Source organism: Oryx dammah, unplaced genomic scaffold (genome assembly GCF_014754425.2).
Source record: "Oryx dammah isolate SB20612 unplaced genomic scaffold, SCBI_Odam_1.1 HiC_scaffold_13, whole genome shotgun sequence".
In the NCBI taxonomy this organism is placed as follows: Eukaryota; Metazoa; Chordata; class Mammalia; order Artiodactyla; family Bovidae; genus Oryx; species Oryx dammah.
In genome coordinates this window covers 14,393,529-14,411,717 of record NW_024070197.1, presented here as the reverse complement: position 1 = coordinate 14,411,717, position 18,189 = coordinate 14,393,529, and the positions used below count along the sequence as shown (strand labels likewise).

At 55.9% G+C, this 18,189-nt stretch overlaps 1 protein-coding gene across 1 annotated transcript in view; it reads right to left on the bottom strand.

Annotated features, from left to right (window-relative positions):
* Positions 1-18,150, bottom strand: part of MEGF8 (multiple EGF like domains 8) — a 40,395-nt gene extending 22,245 nt beyond the window's left edge. Inside the window, exons 1-15 of the mRNA XM_040252644.1 lie at positions 17,229-18,150; positions 11,344-11,507; positions 10,904-11,110; positions 9,762-9,942; positions 9,590-9,678; positions 8,446-8,861; positions 7,857-8,002; positions 7,614-7,736; positions 5,519-5,673; positions 5,064-5,183; positions 4,590-4,734; positions 4,333-4,496; positions 1,907-2,107; positions 1,325-1,525; positions 672-908 (exon numbers count right to left, since the gene is read on the bottom strand). Coding sequence (XP_040108578.1) covers positions 672-908; positions 1,325-1,525; positions 1,907-2,107; positions 4,333-4,496; positions 4,590-4,734; positions 5,064-5,183; positions 5,519-5,673; positions 7,614-7,736; positions 7,857-8,002; positions 8,446-8,861; positions 9,590-9,678; positions 9,762-9,942; positions 10,904-11,110; positions 11,344-11,507; positions 17,229-17,415 — 2,736 coding nt within the window. The 5' untranslated portion in view covers positions 17,416-18,150. The remainder of the gene's footprint in view (positions 1-671; positions 909-1,324; positions 1,526-1,906; positions 2,108-4,332; positions 4,497-4,589; positions 4,735-5,063; positions 5,184-5,518; positions 5,674-7,613; positions 7,737-7,856; positions 8,003-8,445; positions 8,862-9,589; positions 9,679-9,761; positions 9,943-10,903; positions 11,111-11,343; positions 11,508-17,228) is intronic.
* Between the last annotated feature and the right edge of the window lie 39 nt (positions 18,151-18,189).

The window sequence follows — 18,189 nt, the reverse complement described above, 5'->3', positions numbered from 1 at the left end:
CACTTTGGGGGCAGCAGCACCACTTTGTGTGGTCCAGGTGGGGCTGACCCAATCCCCAGGATTCAGAGATGGGCAGGGGGTCACCCTCCCTCCCCCCAGCCTCACTGGTCCAGGAGCTGGCACCAGCCCCAACAAAAGCACAGGAAAGGCTCTTTGGCAATCTCTGTTGAGCTGAGGGATGAGGGTGCAGTGGGGACAGGAAGGTGTTGTCCTTCCCCTTGGGACTCGAGTGCCCGGGGTGGGGGTGGGGAATGGAAGTCTGGAGCCCTTGAGGCTCCCTTGACCCTCCCAAGGAATGAACTTCCAGGGAAAATGAGGGTGTGGAACAGAAGGAGGTGAATGGCTGACTAGGTGGCTTGAACTTCCGGAGCCAGCAGGCCTTAAGACCTGCTCTCAGGCTCTGCTGTCCAACCAGATAACGCCCCTCTGGTACAGAGATGTCCAGCTCGGTTCTCCGGTCCCTGCCACGTCTAGAGTCATGCCTACGTCAAGCCTGCTCTCCAGCCCCTCTCCCACCTGACTCTCACCTGCTAACAACAAGGGCCCCAGCTGTCTGTCCTCACCACTACCCAGGGTCCCTCAGCCAGTCCTGGGGACCCTCCCCCTAGGGCTGAGTCGCCTGCTCTGGCTGACTCCATGCCAAGACCTCCCAGCTCCGGCCTGGTGGGCACCTGGGTGCAGGCGTGGCAGTCGCGATGCTCCTCGCAGAGCGGGCAGAGGGCAGGCACCAGCACGAGCAGGGACCCGCCAGCCCCAGCGTCCCCGCAGTGGGCGCCACTCTGGCGCAGGTGGCAGGTGGCACTGGCCAGGCACCAGCCGCAGCCCTGGTCTGCCAGGCAGCCCAGGCAGGAGGAGTAGGAGGCGCAGGCCGACGAGCGGTAGGGCTCCAGGAAGAAGAATGAGATCTCCTGGGGGTGGGGGTGTCAGAGGAAGGTGAGGGCTCCATGCTCCAGGTCAAGGTTTGGGATAGGGATCAGTGTTTGGAGCTAAAGACTTCAGGGTTTGGAGACAAGGCTGAGAATTTGGGCATGCAAAAAGTCAGGATCTAGGACACTGGCACATGAAAGGGGATCAGGATTTGAGAGAATCTAGAGATCAGAGGTCAAAGTAGGGAGGGCAGAAGTCAGGGTCAGCGAGGTCAGGGTGGGAGGCGTCAGAGATGTGGACAGGGGTCAGAATATGAGACCAGGTCAGACTCCAGAGGTCAGATGCTGGGGTCTGGCAGGTTGAAGGTACGGCCCAGAGTTCAGGAGTAAGGGGTGAGGGTCAAGGGAGTTAGTTCATGGCCCTGGGCTCAGCAAGTCCAGGGCGTCTGGGTACTCACGCTGCCACCTGGCACGCCAGTCCGGTCCCACAGCAGGGTGAGCTCGCTGTGCCCGGGGCCTGCTGAGCCATTGAGCTGGCCCCGGATCTCTACTGCATACTTGTGGCCCCGGCCGGGCAGTGGGAAGAGGCGAGCTGACCCTGGGCGCTGCAGCCGCCTCGTCTCCTTCTCCTGCTGTGCCACCCAGCGCCCCACCTCCTCCTGGGGGACAGACGGGGCCCCTGAATGTGCCACCCACACTCTGGCTCCTGAAATCCCCAAGAGCCCCAAACCCACTGAGCATCCACTCCCTCCAGGGACGAGGAGGGCCTCAGAGTTCCTTGGACCCTAAGAACCTCCCAGCACCCCCAAACCTCCCAGCGACCCACCTTCTCCTCAGGGGAGTCTGACCCGGTAACTGAGAGCTTCCACTTTTGTCAAAATTCCCCTCCAATTCTGTTCAAATGAAGACCCCCCCAGACCCTCCCTCCACTAAGGATGCATCCCAGGCCTCCAGTCTCTCCCCAGTGCTGCTCCCCGCCACACACCCAGGCCCCCTGTATTTACCGCAAATAGCCCGCTGAGTCTCCCAGGCGTTCTTACCATGTTTTCTGTGTCCGGGCCCCGGGCCATCCGGGCCAGCACATGCAGGCGCTGCGCCCGGGCCCACACGGCCACATCCTCAGCCCCAGACACCCCAGGGCCTCCCGGCAGCAGCGGGTGGATGAAGCCACGGTAGACCAGGGACACATCGGTCTCTGAGCTCGGCGTCAGGGTGATGGTCGTGCTGCGGACGATCAAGACCTGTGCCGGCCAAGGTGGGGAGGCAAGCTTGAGGACCTCTCTGCCCGGCCCCGTGCATCTCAGGCCTCTCCAGCCACAGCCGAGCCAAAGAGATCAAGCAACCCAATCTCCTCCTCTGTTTTACTATATGGGAGTCTGAGGCCAGGATTAGGAGTGCAGGAGAGACAGAGAGCACACCCATCGTTACTCTAGGAAGGGAGCTGGGCTCCAATTCGGACAGCAGACAGCGGGGTCCCAGTCCCTGCTCATCTCCACCTCCCAGTAAACTCCAGGGCCCTGGATCTCTCAGCAGCTTCTTCCTCAACATCCTATCTTTCCACCTAAGCCCTGAAGAGTCCAGCTCCCTTAACTAGGGGGTTTGGAGAACTTCCAGGTTACAGGTTAGTGAAAACATTCATGTTCCAGGAAGATGTCTCACCCTAACTCCATGGGGACAGAAGGTCAGATCCCTTCAGGACCTCACCCTATGTATCCTGTTCTTTGTTGTAAAATGAACCAGTATGTAAGTTATACGTTAAAAAGATAAAAAAAAAAGAGTCCAGATCCAACATTCAAAGCAACAGACATATTACATGATTTACTGCTAGTATGTGTTTTTGTAATTGTGAAAGGGGAACAACCCAAGTATTCATCATGGGTACATGTATGCTAAGTTGCTTCAGTCGTGCCTGACTCTTTGCTACCCTATGAACCATAGCCCAACAGGCTCCTCTGTCCATGGGATTCTCTAGGCAAGAATACTGGAGTGGGTTGCCATGCCCTCCTCCGGGGGATCTTCCCAATCCAGGGATCAAACCAATATCTCTTATGTCTCCTGCACTGGCAGGCAGATTCTTTATCACTAAGCCACCTGGGAAGCCCATGGGAGACTGTTTAAATAAACTAGGACACTATGGCATTAGAATGTAAATGGAATATTATGAAGCTGTTCAAAAAAGAGAGAGACAGAGAGTGTTTCCTAAGTTCTGCTATGGGAAGCTTGCCAGGATACACCAAGAAAAAAAGGAAAGTGGCAGTACACTGTAGACGGCATGTTACTTTTTCCGCAAGAAACAAAAATGATTAAATATCAATTTACTCATATTTGAATAGGTAAACTGTGGAAGGATAGATTAGAAATCCAAATGCGCCACAACTACTGAGCCCTGTGCACCTCGAGTCTGTGCTCTGCAACAAGAGAAGCCACTGCAATGAGACGCCCGTGCACTGCAACAGACTATCCCCCTCACTGCAACTACAGAGAGCCCACCCACAGCAACGAAGACCCAGCACAACAAACAAATAAATTTTTAGAAAAGGAATAAAGGTCTGACACGTGCCACAACACGGGTGAGCCCTGAAAACGTTTGCTGAGTGCATGAAGCCACACACAAAAGGCCATGTATTATATGATTCCACTGTACGACCTATTCAGTTCAGTAGCTCAGTCGTGTCCGACTCTTTGCGACCCCATGAATTGCAGCACGCCAGGCCTCCCTGTCCATCAGGGTTAACATATCCAGATACAGAAAAAGGTTAGTGGTTGCCAGAGGCCAAAGGGAGGGGGGAGTGGAGAGTGATGCCTTAATGGATCTGGGGCTTCCTCTTGAGGAGATAAAAATATTTTTGAACTAGAGAGTGGTGATAGTTGCACAATACCATGAATGTGCTAAATATCACTAAGGGTAAATTTTATGTTATGTGTTATATCACCACAGTTTTTCGGGAAAAAAAAAAAAGAAAAATTGAGTCAATAAGGAAAATCAGATCCTTGAATGTGAAGACTTAAGGGGTAAACACAAGAGTGATAAAGGTCCATTTGAGGGCTTCCCTGGTGGCTCAGTGGTAAAGAATCCACCTTGCCAATGCAGGAGACACAAGTTCAATCCCTGGTCCGGGAAGATCCCACATGCCATGGAGCAAATAAGCCCCTGCGCCACAACTATTGAGCTTGTGCTCTAGACCCTGAGAGCTGCAGCCACTGAAGCCACAGGCCCTAGAGCCTGTGCTCCTCAACAGGAGGAGCCACCAGGGTGAGAAGCCTGTGCCCCATGTCTAGAGAGCAGCCTCCACCCTCTCAACTTGAGAAACGCCTACGCAGCGATGAAGACCCAGCACAGCCAAAGCCAAAGATACACAAACAAACTTTAAAAGTTTTTTAAAAAGATCCATTTGAAAAAAAAGAGAACTCTTAAGACCAGGCCCTTCGACACTCCATGCTGGGCTCCTCACCCTGGCTTCCCCACCTTGTCAGGCTGGGAGGCGTTGGGTGGCTGCTGGAAGGTGAGCAGGTGCAGGCCAGGCAGGAAGCTCTGGGTGACACAGGCCTCCAGGGAGGTCACAAAGACAGGAGCGGGCCCCCACCAGCCCACGGTGCCGGAGATCTGCTCCCCGCGGCAGCGGGCCTGCTCTGTGGGGACAGGAGGGTCAGGAGAGAGAAGTCGGTGTGCGGTGGCTGGGCCGCCCCCCACCCCCCCTGCCCACACTGCCACTGGACACTCACCAGGCCGAGGGAGGCAGCTCTCATTGTGCACACACCAGCCCAGGGCACCAGGCCCCCGGGGCGGAACCGCGCTGCTGCTGAACGCCAGGCAGGCCTGGCAGTCACCCAGGAGACGGCTCAGGCCCAGGCAGCTGGCAGCCGGACACTGCAGAGAAGGGACACATGGCAGTCACCACTCACGGGAGCTTAAGGGACCTGACATTCAGGAGTCTTGGGGCAGAAAGGTCAGGAAATTGAAAGGGACTGAGAGCCGAATTGGAACCAAAAAGATCAAGAGGATGGGCTGGGGTATCTAGGGACAGATCAGAAGTACAAAAGGACGGGAAAGAGGGTCAAGGGTCAGGAATGCCCATCTCAAGTGTGAAAATGAGTCTCCCAAGTGCAGCAAAGTCCTTCTCGACTTGGTTTAGGCAGAAGATGACACTGAGGACCAGGTCTTGTGCTAGGGGACAGAGGACGAAGACAGTCACTCACAGCCCCCGAGGAAGTCCCAGGAGGCAAGGCGGCTTGGCAGGCCCCCTGACACCAACTGCATTCGGGGTCTCGGGAGCAGACGCTGTGGTCCATGTACATGGAGCAATAGTCCAAGTGGTACTGCAGACAGGTGGGCAGGGAGGAGGGGGTGCTCAGACCTGGCGCCTTCTCCCACACCCCCACTCACTCTGATGGTCCCAGGGAACCCCAACAGCTCAGAACATTGAGGACCCCAGTCCACTTTTCCCCAGCCCCAGGGACCACTGCTCCTCTGCCCTCAGCCCCAGGGACCACCATTCCTCTTCCCCTGGACCTGGGGTCTGACCTCCCCCCCATCACAGTCCTTGGGATCTCTTCCCTTTCTCCCAGGGACCCTCCCCCCACAACTTCCCTTAACCATGGGAACCAGGCCACCTCCTCCCCAGCCACCCTCTCCCTGTCACCCCAGTGCTCACGTCTGGAGCAGGCGCCTGGAACACAAAGGGGGGCACTTTGTAGGCCATCAAGTCCCCACGGGGCCGGCCACTGTACCCCCCGGCCACCAACAGGACACTGCCACCAAGCACAGCCGCCACGTGTGAGTACCGGCCACTAGGAGGCGCTGCTCGGCCTAGGAGAATTACAGACCCCACAAGGACATGAGACCACCCCTGCAAAGTCCCCTCTCACCTTCATGGTTACCCACCTAGAGGACCACCCCTGACCCCCCCATGCTTCGACCCCACTTGTCCAGTGAGACACTCCCAGCCTGCCTGGCCCTGCTCTGGCACAAGTTCTCTCACCTCCTGGAGCTCCCACACGGCTGCCCGAGTCATCTTTCAGACAGAGCATGCTCTCTGGGATCAGAAGGCCTTGGGTTCAAATCCTGGGTCTACCACTTCCTTGCTTTCAAATCACAGATCAACTGCTGACTAGTTGTGTGACCTTGGGCAAGAGACTAGATTTTTCTGGGTCCTGGTTTCCTCCTCTGTAAATGGAACCTTGCCCTCGGGGAGCTAAGGTGGGCTGCCTGGCTCCCATCTGTCCGACACCCGCCTCCCTCCAGGGACAGCCTCTGCGTTTCCTCTGGGAAACCACCCCTCCCACTCACACTCCCCACAGCTCAAGTCGAGCTGGCCTGGACTCTGGCAGCAGTGGGGCTTGAGCCCAGGCTGATCAGAGTCAGTGACTAGTTCAGGGAGGGAACGTGATTCCTACTATTCTTGGAGAAAAGATACTGTCTTTTTCCCAGGCATTTTTTAAAAATTTATTTTATTTTTAATTAAAGGATAATTGCTTTACAATATTGTATTGGTTTCTGCCATAAATCAATGTGAACCAGCCATTGGTATACATCTGTCCCTTCTCTCTGGGCATTTTAAAGGGGGTGACTATAATCACAGAGCTTCTGGTGACCATCTACAAATGCAAACCTGCCAGAGACTGAAGGAAACCGGGCTGAGAACTGGAGGGAGACATGGCTGAGGCCATCACAGGAGCACCTGGATCCAGGCCAGCCTGCAGCCAGTTTTCACTCAAGGGAGTCAAGACATTCTTCTTTTTGCTTAAGCAATGGGCTTTCTGTTGCTTACAACCAAGAGTCCTGACTGATGGGTAAGTGGTCAGGGACTGGTGACTCCCTCACTCTCTTACCTATATGCTCTGTAGGTGCAGGGGACTTGGCCCAGGGATCAAAATCTACAAAGAAAGAAGAGGCCTCCAGAAGCCTCACACTCTGGGCTATCCAGTGAGGGAGCCTAAAGGGGGCCTGGGATCGGAGGCCTCCAATGCTAGGCCAAGGCTTTATTTCTGACGGTCAAACGGAGTTCCTTAGGGACCCCTCCTCCTGCCCACCCCTTAAACGTTACTGTCCCTTCTCTTACTCTTGTCCTTTGTCCCCGCCCTTCTATTCAGTAGGCTGGGGAGAACAGATGGGCCTCTGGGAAGTCCAGAGCCCGCTGAAAGGATATGCCTGGCTTGTGCACACAAATGTCTTTCCGAGGAGAGGGCCTGTGACTTTCTTCCCATTTGCAGGGCTGCCCCTGATCTCCTGAGCTTGCAAGGCTTCTCCATGTGCCCTCCAGGTGAGCCCTCTGGCCCTGCACTCTTAGGACGGTGTGTTGGGCCCTCCCTGGACAGTGCTCACTTGCTCGTCACTTTATCAATTTATTCTCATCACAGCCCAGAGGTTTAAGTGCTATTACAGTTTACAGAGGGGGAAGCTGAGGTACAGAGAGATTAAATGATGGCTTTTATACAAAAGGTTGTTGAGGAATGGCCATTCCGCTTCAGCATTTGCCCACTGTCTGATCTTGAGAAAGGCGCTTCTTTGGAGGCAGTTCCCTGGGACGGCTGAAAACTGGCAAAACCTCAACTGCAACCTAGATCTGAAGCTACTGAATATGTCTCCCATCTCCACAGCAACAACGCCCTAGTCCTGCCTCCAGTGCAGCCATGCCTCCTGAGGCCAGCTCCAAACAGGACCGGGTGGTTTCTGCCCAAAGTCCCACATCACTGTGGGGGCGTGAGTGACCCTCAGGAGCCCCTGACAGAAACAGAGGGGCCACTCACCCTCCGGAGTTCCTGGAGGGGCAAGCTCGGCCCCTGACACCCACTGATGGCAGCCCAGGTGGTAGAAGAAAATGCCGTCTTCATAGCACTTTTCCTCCTGGTAGTGGGTGTGCACGTTGCCCCCTGGGGAAGGAGGAGAGGGGCACAGCTGGCCAGCCTGGGGGAGGTGAGGGCATCCATGCAGGGGGTCTCAGCTCAGACGTGGGCCCCTGGCAGGCGGGCAGGGACGGGGAGCCTCCTCACCATAGACCAGCATGTAGTTGCCCAGGACGCTGGCCGTGTGGAAGGCTCGCTCCCGTGGGCCCTGAAGTCCCTCCCGGCCCTTCAGGGTGGTCCACACACGCCGATCCACATGGAAAAGCTCGGTGGAGTTCACCCGCACAGAGAATCTGTCGGGGAAGGGAGGGAGAGGAGCTCAGGGCAGGAAGGGCCTCTCCCTCCTCTGGGCTCTTAGGAGTCATGATCCCCCAGGGTTGAGACTGGCTTTACTGGATATTTATCCTCTTGGAACTAGCAGCAACTCACGGGCAGGACCCAAGTCCAACACATCTCTGGGTTCCCTGCATAATCTAGCCAGGGCTGGACACCAAGCAAAGGTGAGGTAGATTGATCGGCGAGTGGGCGTGCGTGGGGAGGCATGTGACCAAGAGATTGGATGACAGAGTAGAGACTGGGTGAGTGGGTGAGCAAATGAATGCATGAAGGAAGAAAGGAAGGGAGGCTGAGTGACCGCAGGAGTCTATCAGTGGGCGAAGACCGCTAAAGCCTAAAGGCCCAGGGTGTTGGGCCAGGCCCGGCTCTGCAAGGCGGGGGTGGAAGGAAGGTCACTCACCGGGCAGTGGAGGGCCGGTGTCCACCGTGAACCAGCAGGGCACGGGAGGGGGCGTGGAACACCATGGAATGGCCAGTGGCGGCAGGGGGCCGCCCACCTGCTGGCATCACCTGCTCCCAATAGCCCCCACTGGTGCCGTCGAGGCGGAAACGGAAGAGGCCAGAAGAGAAGAGGTCGTGCTGGGTGCGGCCACCAGACACATAGAGCCACGTGTTGTCCACGAGGGCTGCTGCATGACCTGCCAGGCCAGGCGGCCCCGAGGGACTGGAGGCAGGTGGTGCCAGAAGCTCCCAGCGGCCGCCATCCATCGGGCTAAAAGCCCAGATGTCGCTGGTGAGGGTACCATCAGCCAGCTCACCGCCCATCAGCACCAGGGAGCCAGCCCAAGCCACAGCCACGTGGGAGTGACGGGCAGCCTGTGAGGAAGAGACCAGGATGCAGAGATGGAGAGGGAAACAGGTGGTGCCACCCAGAAGGACAGGGACAGCCAGACAGACAGAGATGCTGAGACAGGGCAGGATGGAGAGACAGACAGAAGATGCAATAGAGGCAGAGAGAAAGACAGACACATGCTAAGAGAGAAAAGAAGAGAGACCCTGAGAGACAGACACGTGCAAATACAAAGAGAGGTGTGGCAGAGAAACACAGGGAGAGAAGGAGCAGTCAGGGAGAAATGACACAGACCAAGAGAGAGTCAGAGACACAACCCAGGGAGCAGGAGACGCAGAGACCAAGAGAGCAGGAGACGCAGAGACCAAGAGAGCAGGAGACGCAGAGTCAGGACCAAAAAATAAAGATGAACCAAGAGAGACGAGAGACACGCAGAAAGGTAAGATGCAGAAAGGAAGGTAAAGGAAGAAGAAAGAAAGGCAGGAGTGGGAGGGGCCGGTGGCCCTGCATCAGGCTGCAGGGGCTGGGGGTGTGCGGGGCAACAGGGTCTCTCTGGAGTGCCATTACTCAGTGGATCTGAGTTTGAGCAAATTTGGGGAGATAATGAAGGACGGGGAAGCCTGGTGTGCTGCAGTCCCTGGGGTTGCAAAGAGCCAGACATGACTGAGCTACTGAACGACAGCAACTGGGAAGCCCTGGCTGGCTCTGACAGAGGGGACAGGCACCCCTGGCGAGGCACAGGTGGGGTCCGTACCGGGGCAGGGCTCAGGTCCCAGCGCTCCCAGGTGTTGGCAGAGAAGTTGTACAGGACGAGGTCCCCCAGCGCGCGGTTGAGGTCCTGGCCTGTGGAGAGGACAGTGTCAGGCCCTGGCCACAGGCTGCCAGGCCTCCAGACCCCAGACTCAGATCATGTCCCATCTGCTTACCTCCGAAAACAGCCAGCAGCCCCGGTGGGGACAGGAAGGCCCCGGCTGCCCCGATACGGGCAGAGAAGGCGGGGTCCCCGGCACTCACGTTGTGCCACCAGCCAGCCCCCTGGTTCTCCCACAAGTGCAGGTCACAGGCGCGTCCCAGGAAACCAGGCTCACAGCGGCACGGTCCCAGGGGCTGGGGGGAAGGGGACACACAAGCAGGGACAGACAGAAAGACAGGGAACAGAGACAAGAGCCAGAGTGAAACAGGCGGAGCAGACAGTGAGAAGGAAAGAGATGAACACGAAACGGGAAGACGGAAAAACCGAGAGGCAAGGAGAGAGACAGGAACGAGACAGGGCAGCCGACAGAGGAAGAGATGGACACAGAGACACAACCAGAGGGAGGCAGAGAAGTGGAGAGAAGTCAGACCAGCAGAGAAAGGAAGAGGAAAAAGACTCGGAAAGAAAAACGAGGACAGACAGACAGACAGGTTGGAGAAAAAAAAGACAGTGGTGAGGTCAGGGTTGGCCTAGGCTGGAAGAACTCAGGTCCAGGGAGGTCAAGGCAGAGAGGGCTCAAGGCTGATCCAGTCCCAGAGCTGGACATGCACAGCTTAGGCCCCGGGTCAGTGGTCAAAGGTCAGAAGTCATGGGATTTCCCTGGCAGCCTAGTGGTTAAGATTTCACCTTCCAGTACAGGGGTGCCTCCCAGCCAAAAAACCAAAACATTAAACAAGCAATATTGTAACAAATTCAATAAAGACTTGGGGGGGGAGTCAGAAGTCACAGCTGGGCGCCCAAGCCAGACAGAGTGGAGGGGTGGGAGGGTGGAGTCAGGCCTAGCTCGGGAGGAAGGAAGCCGGGTTCACAGGTGACAGGTGGGTTACAGGTGAGGCTGGGACTGGGTTCAGGCTGAGGAGAGGCCCCCTGATGAAGTGGGATAGAGTCACAGGTGGGGGAATGGGGTGTGGACGGAGAGGGGAGTTCTGTAGAAGGGAGCAGGGTCCCGGGGCGGGGGTTGGGGGGGTCAGAGTCATGGGAGAGGGCAGGCTGGCAGGGGCTGTCTCAGGCAGGGGCAGAGTCAGAGCCAGGAGGTGGGGGTGGAAGGTGTGACCACAGGTCGGGGTCCAGGGGGACACGGGGGGACAGGCTCACCGAGGCACATGTGCCGTGGCTGCCGCAGTAGGCTGAGCACTCCTGCAGGCCGCAGTCGGGGCCCCCCCAGCCCGGCTCGCAGACACACACCCCTGGGGGCCGGCACTGCCCATGGCTGCGGCAGCCGCCCGGGCACAGGGAGAAGCGGAAGGAGGCGTTGAAGCCCAGCAGGTTGTAGTTGGCATCGCTGAAGAGGTGCAGCAGCATCTGCAGGCACGGGGGATGGGGCTCTGGGGTGGCACAGAGGGGGGTCTGTTCCTGTGCCCCCCACCCTGGGGCGCCCCATCGGTCTTTGTCTCTCTCCACCTTTCTTTGTCCCTGTATCCTTCCGATGGATGTCGAGTGCCCCGGCCTCATGTTTCCCTCTGTGTGTCTACCCCCGTGTCCTACACACTCACTTGGCTCCTCCAGCCACGGCCCCGCAGCCCAGCCCCACCAACCTTGCCCGAGGAAGCCTCGATGGGTGGAGGCCGCGTGCTCCCACTCAGACTGGCCAGCAGGGGCCCGCGGGGGGAGTCACCGTCATACACAAACAGGTAGTCGTAAGTGCATTCTGTGTCCAGGAAAAGGAAGTCCAGTAGGATCCGGTGCTGGGAGCTTGGGGCTGAGAGGTGAGAACAGGGAGGCAGGGCTCAGACGAGGACCCTCCCCTTCCCGCCTCCACGCAGCCCACCCACAAACACCAAGCCCTGCTCCTCACAATGCTGGAGCCCCAAGATGAGTCAGGCCTGGGCTTTGCCTTCAATGAGCTCCCAGCCCAGGGAGGATGGGGCTGCAAGAGGGACAGAAGCTCAAAGAAGAAAGGACAGTATCAGCCCTGGGAAGGGCTCCTGAGATCAGGCCGAACACCCCTATCATTCAGAAATTGGGAAAATTGGAGTGCAGAGAGGAACCCCATCCCAGTGGTCACAAAGAACTGTTCCCATTTATTCTTGAGCCTTGAACAAGCCTAAGCCTGAAGGTCAGGGTTCACGCCCGAGCAGAGAGGCAAACTCCCGGACGGAAAAAGGCCTTTGTGGGCATCCTGTGTTCCAGGCTCAAGAAACTCTAAGAGAAGAGGCCTATTTCTCCTCCCTGGGCAAAGACTGAATCTTGGAGCACCACAGCTCCTCTCTGCCCTGACCCAGAGTCTCTTCTCTCTGTGTACTGTACTAGCTAAGGGCACAGCCTCTGGAGCCAGACTGTCTGGGCTCAAATCTTGGCTCTGCCACTTACTAGCCACTAGTAAGTTGTGTGACGTCGGGCAAGTCACCAGACCTCTCTAGATCTGTTTCTTCATCTGTAAAATGGGGATATGATCACTGTGGTTGATTCAAACTTCTTGGTCACTCCTCCCATCAAGAGATGAGGGCTGGACTTCACCAGTGGTACAGTGGATAAGAATCCACCTGCCAATGCAGGGGACACAAGTTCAATCCCTGGTCTGGGATGATTCCACATGCTGCGGAGCAACTGAGCCTGCGCTCTGGAGCCCTTGCTACACAACAAGTCACCGCAATGAGAAGCCTACACGTCATAACTAGAGAAGCCCCCACTTGCCTCAGCTAGAGAAAGCCCATGCACAGCAACGAACACCCAGTGCAACCAATAAATAAGTAAATTTTTTAAAATTAAGAGAGAGAGAGATAAGGGCTGATTCCTGACCCCCTTGTATCTGGGAAGAGACTAGCTTGGCCAATACACAACAGCAGACCTGAGGCTCTGGGACTTTCAAGGCTAGATCAGAGGAAGCCTGCCACTTTTACCTGAGCCTTGTAGAATACCCCTTCTCAGAACCCAGCTGTCATGCTATGAAAAGCCAGCATCACGTGGAGGGGCCATGTGTGGGTATCCCAGCTGTCATTCCCAGCTGAGCTGCCAGCGGCCATCAACTGCCCACCCATGAGGGAGCATCCTGAGTGCCCAGCCCAGGGGACTGTTCAGATGACTGTGACCATACGGGAGGCCGTAACGGATAAGGCACCTTAAGTGCTGATTTATGATGGGGCCTCACGCTTCATAATGCCACTACTCCTGGCACTGTCACCATTCTTGCTCTCTGTCTGGTTCCAGAAGGTTCTCTCACCCCATGTCTCTCACTGGGGGCTCAGGGTGGTCTTGTGGGATGGGGAAACTAGGAGACCCGGGTTCCAGCTCTGCTCGGACCTGCTGGCGGACCAGCCCCCTTTCCCATGCTCCTCACTACACCCATCTGTGCACTGGAGGTGCTCATCCACTCTTCACCAGTTCCTGGGGCTCTCAGGGCCTCAATTTCCTTGATGTAATTTGGGGATGATTCTCACCCACCAATGCTGGTGTGACAATCCCAGATGGTGACTTCAACATGCCAGTGCCGGCCTCCTTCCTCACCTCCTGTCTTCCCCTGACATGACTCCCTGAAGGATCCCCCTGGCTCAACCTCCGGTCCTTACCCTCCCCTGCTCAAAAGTCCTCGGTGATTCCCCACCATCTCCAGGAAAAAGTTCAGCTCCCTAAATGGGGGTTTGGAGTCTCAACCTGCCCCAAATCTCCCCACGGCTTACAGTTCGATCAGGAGCTGGGCCTTTACACAAGCTCCTCTCTCTGTCTTGAGCATGTTCTCCCTTCCTGCCAGCACACTACCCCCCTTCTCCAGGAAGCCTTCCCCAATGCCCCCTGGCTGGGTGAGGGGTCCCTCCGGGTTCTCACTTTCCAATACAACCTCCATTTCTCTGGGCCAGGACCATCTGTGTCCACGTCTGTCTCCCCTGCAACCGAAGAGGCCCACAGGACAGGGCCTGGGCCTGCTCATCTTGGGAGTCCCTCCCTGATTCTGCCCAGCACAGGGCCTGGTGCTGAGCAAGGGCTCAGGAAATACAGGGATGAAGGAAGGAAGAAATACACCAGACAGAATACTGAAGCTGGCACCTCCCCTGTTGGCTCTGGCCAGAGCCCCCAAGAACATCATGCAGAGACCTCGAACTGTGGTCTGGAGTACGCAGAAGAACCGTTCAGCCAGGCCGGGCAAAGAGACCTCCCGGAATCTTACCAGCCTCAATCACACTATAAAGCTCTGTCCCTAGAATCACAACAAACACATCTTTGTCAAGTGTCTGCTGGGGGCCGCCGGCTCACCATCTGCCTTCCTGAAGTTCCTCCCTGAGTCCAAGTCCTTCTGTTTCCATCCAACAAGGGCCTAATCCCTAGACCATGATGAACAGAGATCTGAGCCCAGAAGCCTTTGCTTTTCAAAGGCTTAATGCCTCTTATTCATAAGGATGTTATGAATCCTTACAAGGACTGGGCCCAACGAAGTGTGAACATGGTGGAAAAAAAAAAGTAAGTGCATCATTTGTTTACTTTTTAATAGATGGAGGAACATGTTGGTTCTTAGAGGTGGCAGACACTGGGAAGGATAGGGCCCCAAGGAGGGATCCAGAAGTCTCCCAGACTCCTCCTGACCCCAACATCCAGCCAACCGCTCCCCAGGTCTCATGGGTGAAACGTCACACATCTCTCAGCATTCTCCATGCCTCTCCACCCACTTAGTTCCTACCCCAATTCAGAACTCATCCTTTCCTACAAGACAAGCACACCAAGTCTCCAGTTTGCCCCTCACCCAGCCTGACAGCGACACCTCACTCCTCCTCAAAACCCCCCTCTGGCTCCCCATCAACCCCCAGAGAAAAGTCAAGCTGCTCAATGTGACATTTAGGGCCTTTCCTCCCCTGTTTCTGGCCCGCTTTGCTCTTCCCAGCCAACAATTCAGCCAGATCAGACGAGCTGAGACATGGCTCTGAGACCCACCAGTCCTCTCTTTTATTTTGCTGGCGGCACATGGGATCTTAGTTCCCCAACTAGGGATCGAACCCATGTCCCCTGCAGTGAAGACTTAACTGCTGGACCACGAGCAAAGCCCCACAAGCCCTTCTTTTGTCTTCATGGGGCTGTTTCCTTTTTTCACCCAGTATACTCCTAACCCTGAAAATTCATTGGAAGGACTGATGTTGAAGTTGAAGCTCCAATACTTTGGCCACCAAGTCCGAAGAGCTGACTCACTGAAAAAGACCCTGATGCTGGGAAAGCTTCAGGGAAGGAGGAGACAGGGGTGACAGAGGATGAGATGGTTGGATAGCACCCACAGACTCAATGGACATGAGTCTGAGCAAACTCCAGGAGATAGTGATGGACAGGGAAGCCTGGCGTCCTGTAGTCCATGGGGTCACAGGAGTCAGACCAGACTTGGCGATTGAACAACACTCCAGTGCATGTTTCAGAACCCTGCTCAGTGGCTGCCCCTCTGTGACTCCCAGCAGAGTCTTTTCACTCCTCTAGGCTTGTCTACCCAACCAGACACCTCCTTCCATCTCAGCCCTGAGAACACTGGAGGCTGAATGTCTGTGTCTAGCCTTACCATCCCCAACCAGCCTGGAGCTCTTCAAAGCCAGAGAATAATTTACATCCCCAATGCATACACAAACTTCCCATTCTCTTCTCAACCCCTAGATGAGGATGGCCCCCACACTGGGGACAGACACACTCAACCCCAAGAAACATGCTTCACCCATACCCCACACAACAGCCATAGAGATCTTCTAAACCATAAACTGAATCATGACTTTCCCTGTTCGAAAACCTTCCAAGGATGCCCTGTGTCCCCAGATAAAGACCAAGCTCCAAAGCCTACAAAAGGAGGTCTGGCATGACCCCGGCCCTGTCACACCTCTGGTCTTTGCCCAGGATCTCCTCTGGGGGACTCCCACCTCTCTCTGGAGGTTAGCTCCTCATTTGCTACCAAGGGAGGCCTTCCTGGACTTCTCTAGCCACTGCCTTAGATTGCTCCTCCACCTCCTTATTGTCCTCAGGGCACAGCTCAAAAATCACCACATCCTACACCTTCTGGTTCCTCCCAACTCTCCAACCTCTGGCTCACTGTCTTCTTGGATTCTGTCCTAACACACAGATATCTTAAATAATCTGCCTGCAATGCAGGAGACCTGGGTTCAATCCCTGGGTTGGGAAGATTCCCCTAGAGAAGGGAATAGCTACCCACTGCAGTAGTCTTGCCTGGAGAATTCCATGGACAGAGGAGCCTGGTGGGCTACAGCCCATAGGCTCGCAAAGAATGGGACACGACTGAGCAACTCACACACACAAAAGCATCATATACTCTTATTTCCAGGCCTTTGCATGGGCTATTCTCCTTATCTGGAATGCCCTTTTGCTCTCTCCTACATACATCTCTGGTCTCAGGCATAGCCCAGGCTAAGTCAGATGCCATCTCTGAGGTTCTCACTCCCTAGGGGTGGGTTTGTTTCCCCCACTAGACTGGGAGCCCAGAACAGTAAAAATGGGGCCTTTGCACAGGTTATTCCCTCTTCCTGGAACGCTTTTCTCCTACTCCTGGCTGATTCCCATAGGTCTTTAGTTCTCAGCTCAGACATCTCCTCCTTCAGGAAGCCTTTTCTGCTCTCACTCACCCCACAGGATTAGGTACCTCCTCTGGGCATCCCCAGGTCCGTGGGGTTCCTCCATCACAGCCCCGACCACTCCGGGTTGGACTATTAACATGTTTGTCTCCTCAACTAGATTCCAAGCCCCAAGTCATCATGGATTGCTGAGGCTTGTGGGTATCTCTGCTGAATCCCAGTGGCAAAGACAATACCTGGTACACGAATGACTGAAAAAATGCTTTCATTGAAGTACTTTAAAAAGAACAACACTAATAATCCTAAGGACATTTATTGGATATTTACTATGTACCAGGCACAGTAAGTACCTGTTCTTATTTAATTGCGATAGCCCTAGGAGGTGAGTACTATTACTATCACCACATGCAGAGAGGGAAATCCAAATCTTAGAGAAAGGAAGCCACCTGCCTAAATTCACAAAACTAGTTAGAAGCGGAACCCAAATTTGAAGCCAGGTGGCTGGGCTCAAAGCCTGAGTTTCCAACAACTTCTTTTTAAATGAAGCTTAAATAATTTTTTTTAATTTATTTTTACTTTTTTGGTCACATCAAGCGGCATGCAGGATCCTAGTCACCACTAGAGATGGAACTCATGTCCCCTGCCCTGCAGTTGAAGCACTGGCTTAATTGCTGGACCACCAGTGTAGTCCCTAAGTATCTAAGGATTACTCAGAACAGCCCGCACTGATGCTGTGGTTTCTAATTGTCCATCTGGGTCTGGTTGCAACTCCCCCATCAGACTTCAAGGCCTTCCAAGGCAGGGCCCAGGTTGGCTGCATTTTAGAGCAAAGGGCCTGGACCAGAACGGGTTCTGGGAACGTGGTCAGTGGATGAATGAGGGCACAAATAAATGAATTAGAGCACCAGCGGGTGTGTGACCCAGGCGGCCCCACTCACCCTCGATGAGCCATTCGCAATTGCCATTGACGCTGTAGTTGCCCGCACCATCTGTCACGAAGCCTGGAGCCTCCCGCAGCACTTGCCGCTGCCCCTTGCAGTCCCCTGCCTGGGCTCCAGGAGATAGTGGCCCCAGCACGGCCAATGATACAGCCAGCGCCGCAGCCAGAGCCCGACCCAGGGCCATCGCCGCCTTCTCCCGTACTGACGGGTCGTAAAGCCCCGACGAGGGCCTTCCACCCCGTTTGAAGCCCTGCAAATGCGACCTCTATGGGTGGGACATGGCCTTGTAGACCAGCGGGGTCCAGGAGCCGCTGGGACAGCTGCTGTCGCCGGGTTCTGGAGATGACGGGGTGGGCCCTACAGACCCATGGAAAACCCTATAATGGGGGTCGTTATGGACGGGGCAGACGCTTAGGGGCCATGCGAGTCTCTTGTAGACATGGGCCCCCATAGGCTAGCTGACCCCATAAACGATGTCCAGCAGTTACAGTCGCGGGCCGCTGCAGGCCGAAACGGACCTTATAGACCACTCGGGTCCCCAGTGGGCGAAGGGGTGTACAGTTCGGCGGGGGCCTACATCAAGGATGCGGGCACGTCCTGGACCGGAGAGTCCTCCGGGAGAGAACCCTCCAGCCAGGGGCGGAGCGCGAGCGGGTGCCCAGGGCAGAGTCAGTCTTCAGGGGCTCAGGCCCGGACCCCATAGACCAACTCGCTTGCTCACCCACCCGCGACTCCCGTCCGAGCCGGATGAGCCAGATCAGAGAGACGAGGGGACGCTCGGGCGAGAGCGGCCACGGGAAGAACGCGGGGAGGACGGGAGGGCGGGGGCCTAGCGGCCGCTGTGGAATAAAAAATAAAGAGGAGGCGAGAAGTTGCAGAGACGCAGGTCAGAGCGGCCCTGGGAGGACTGCAGAGCACCCAACCCCACCCCTCCACAAAGGGAGACTTCCGGAAACTT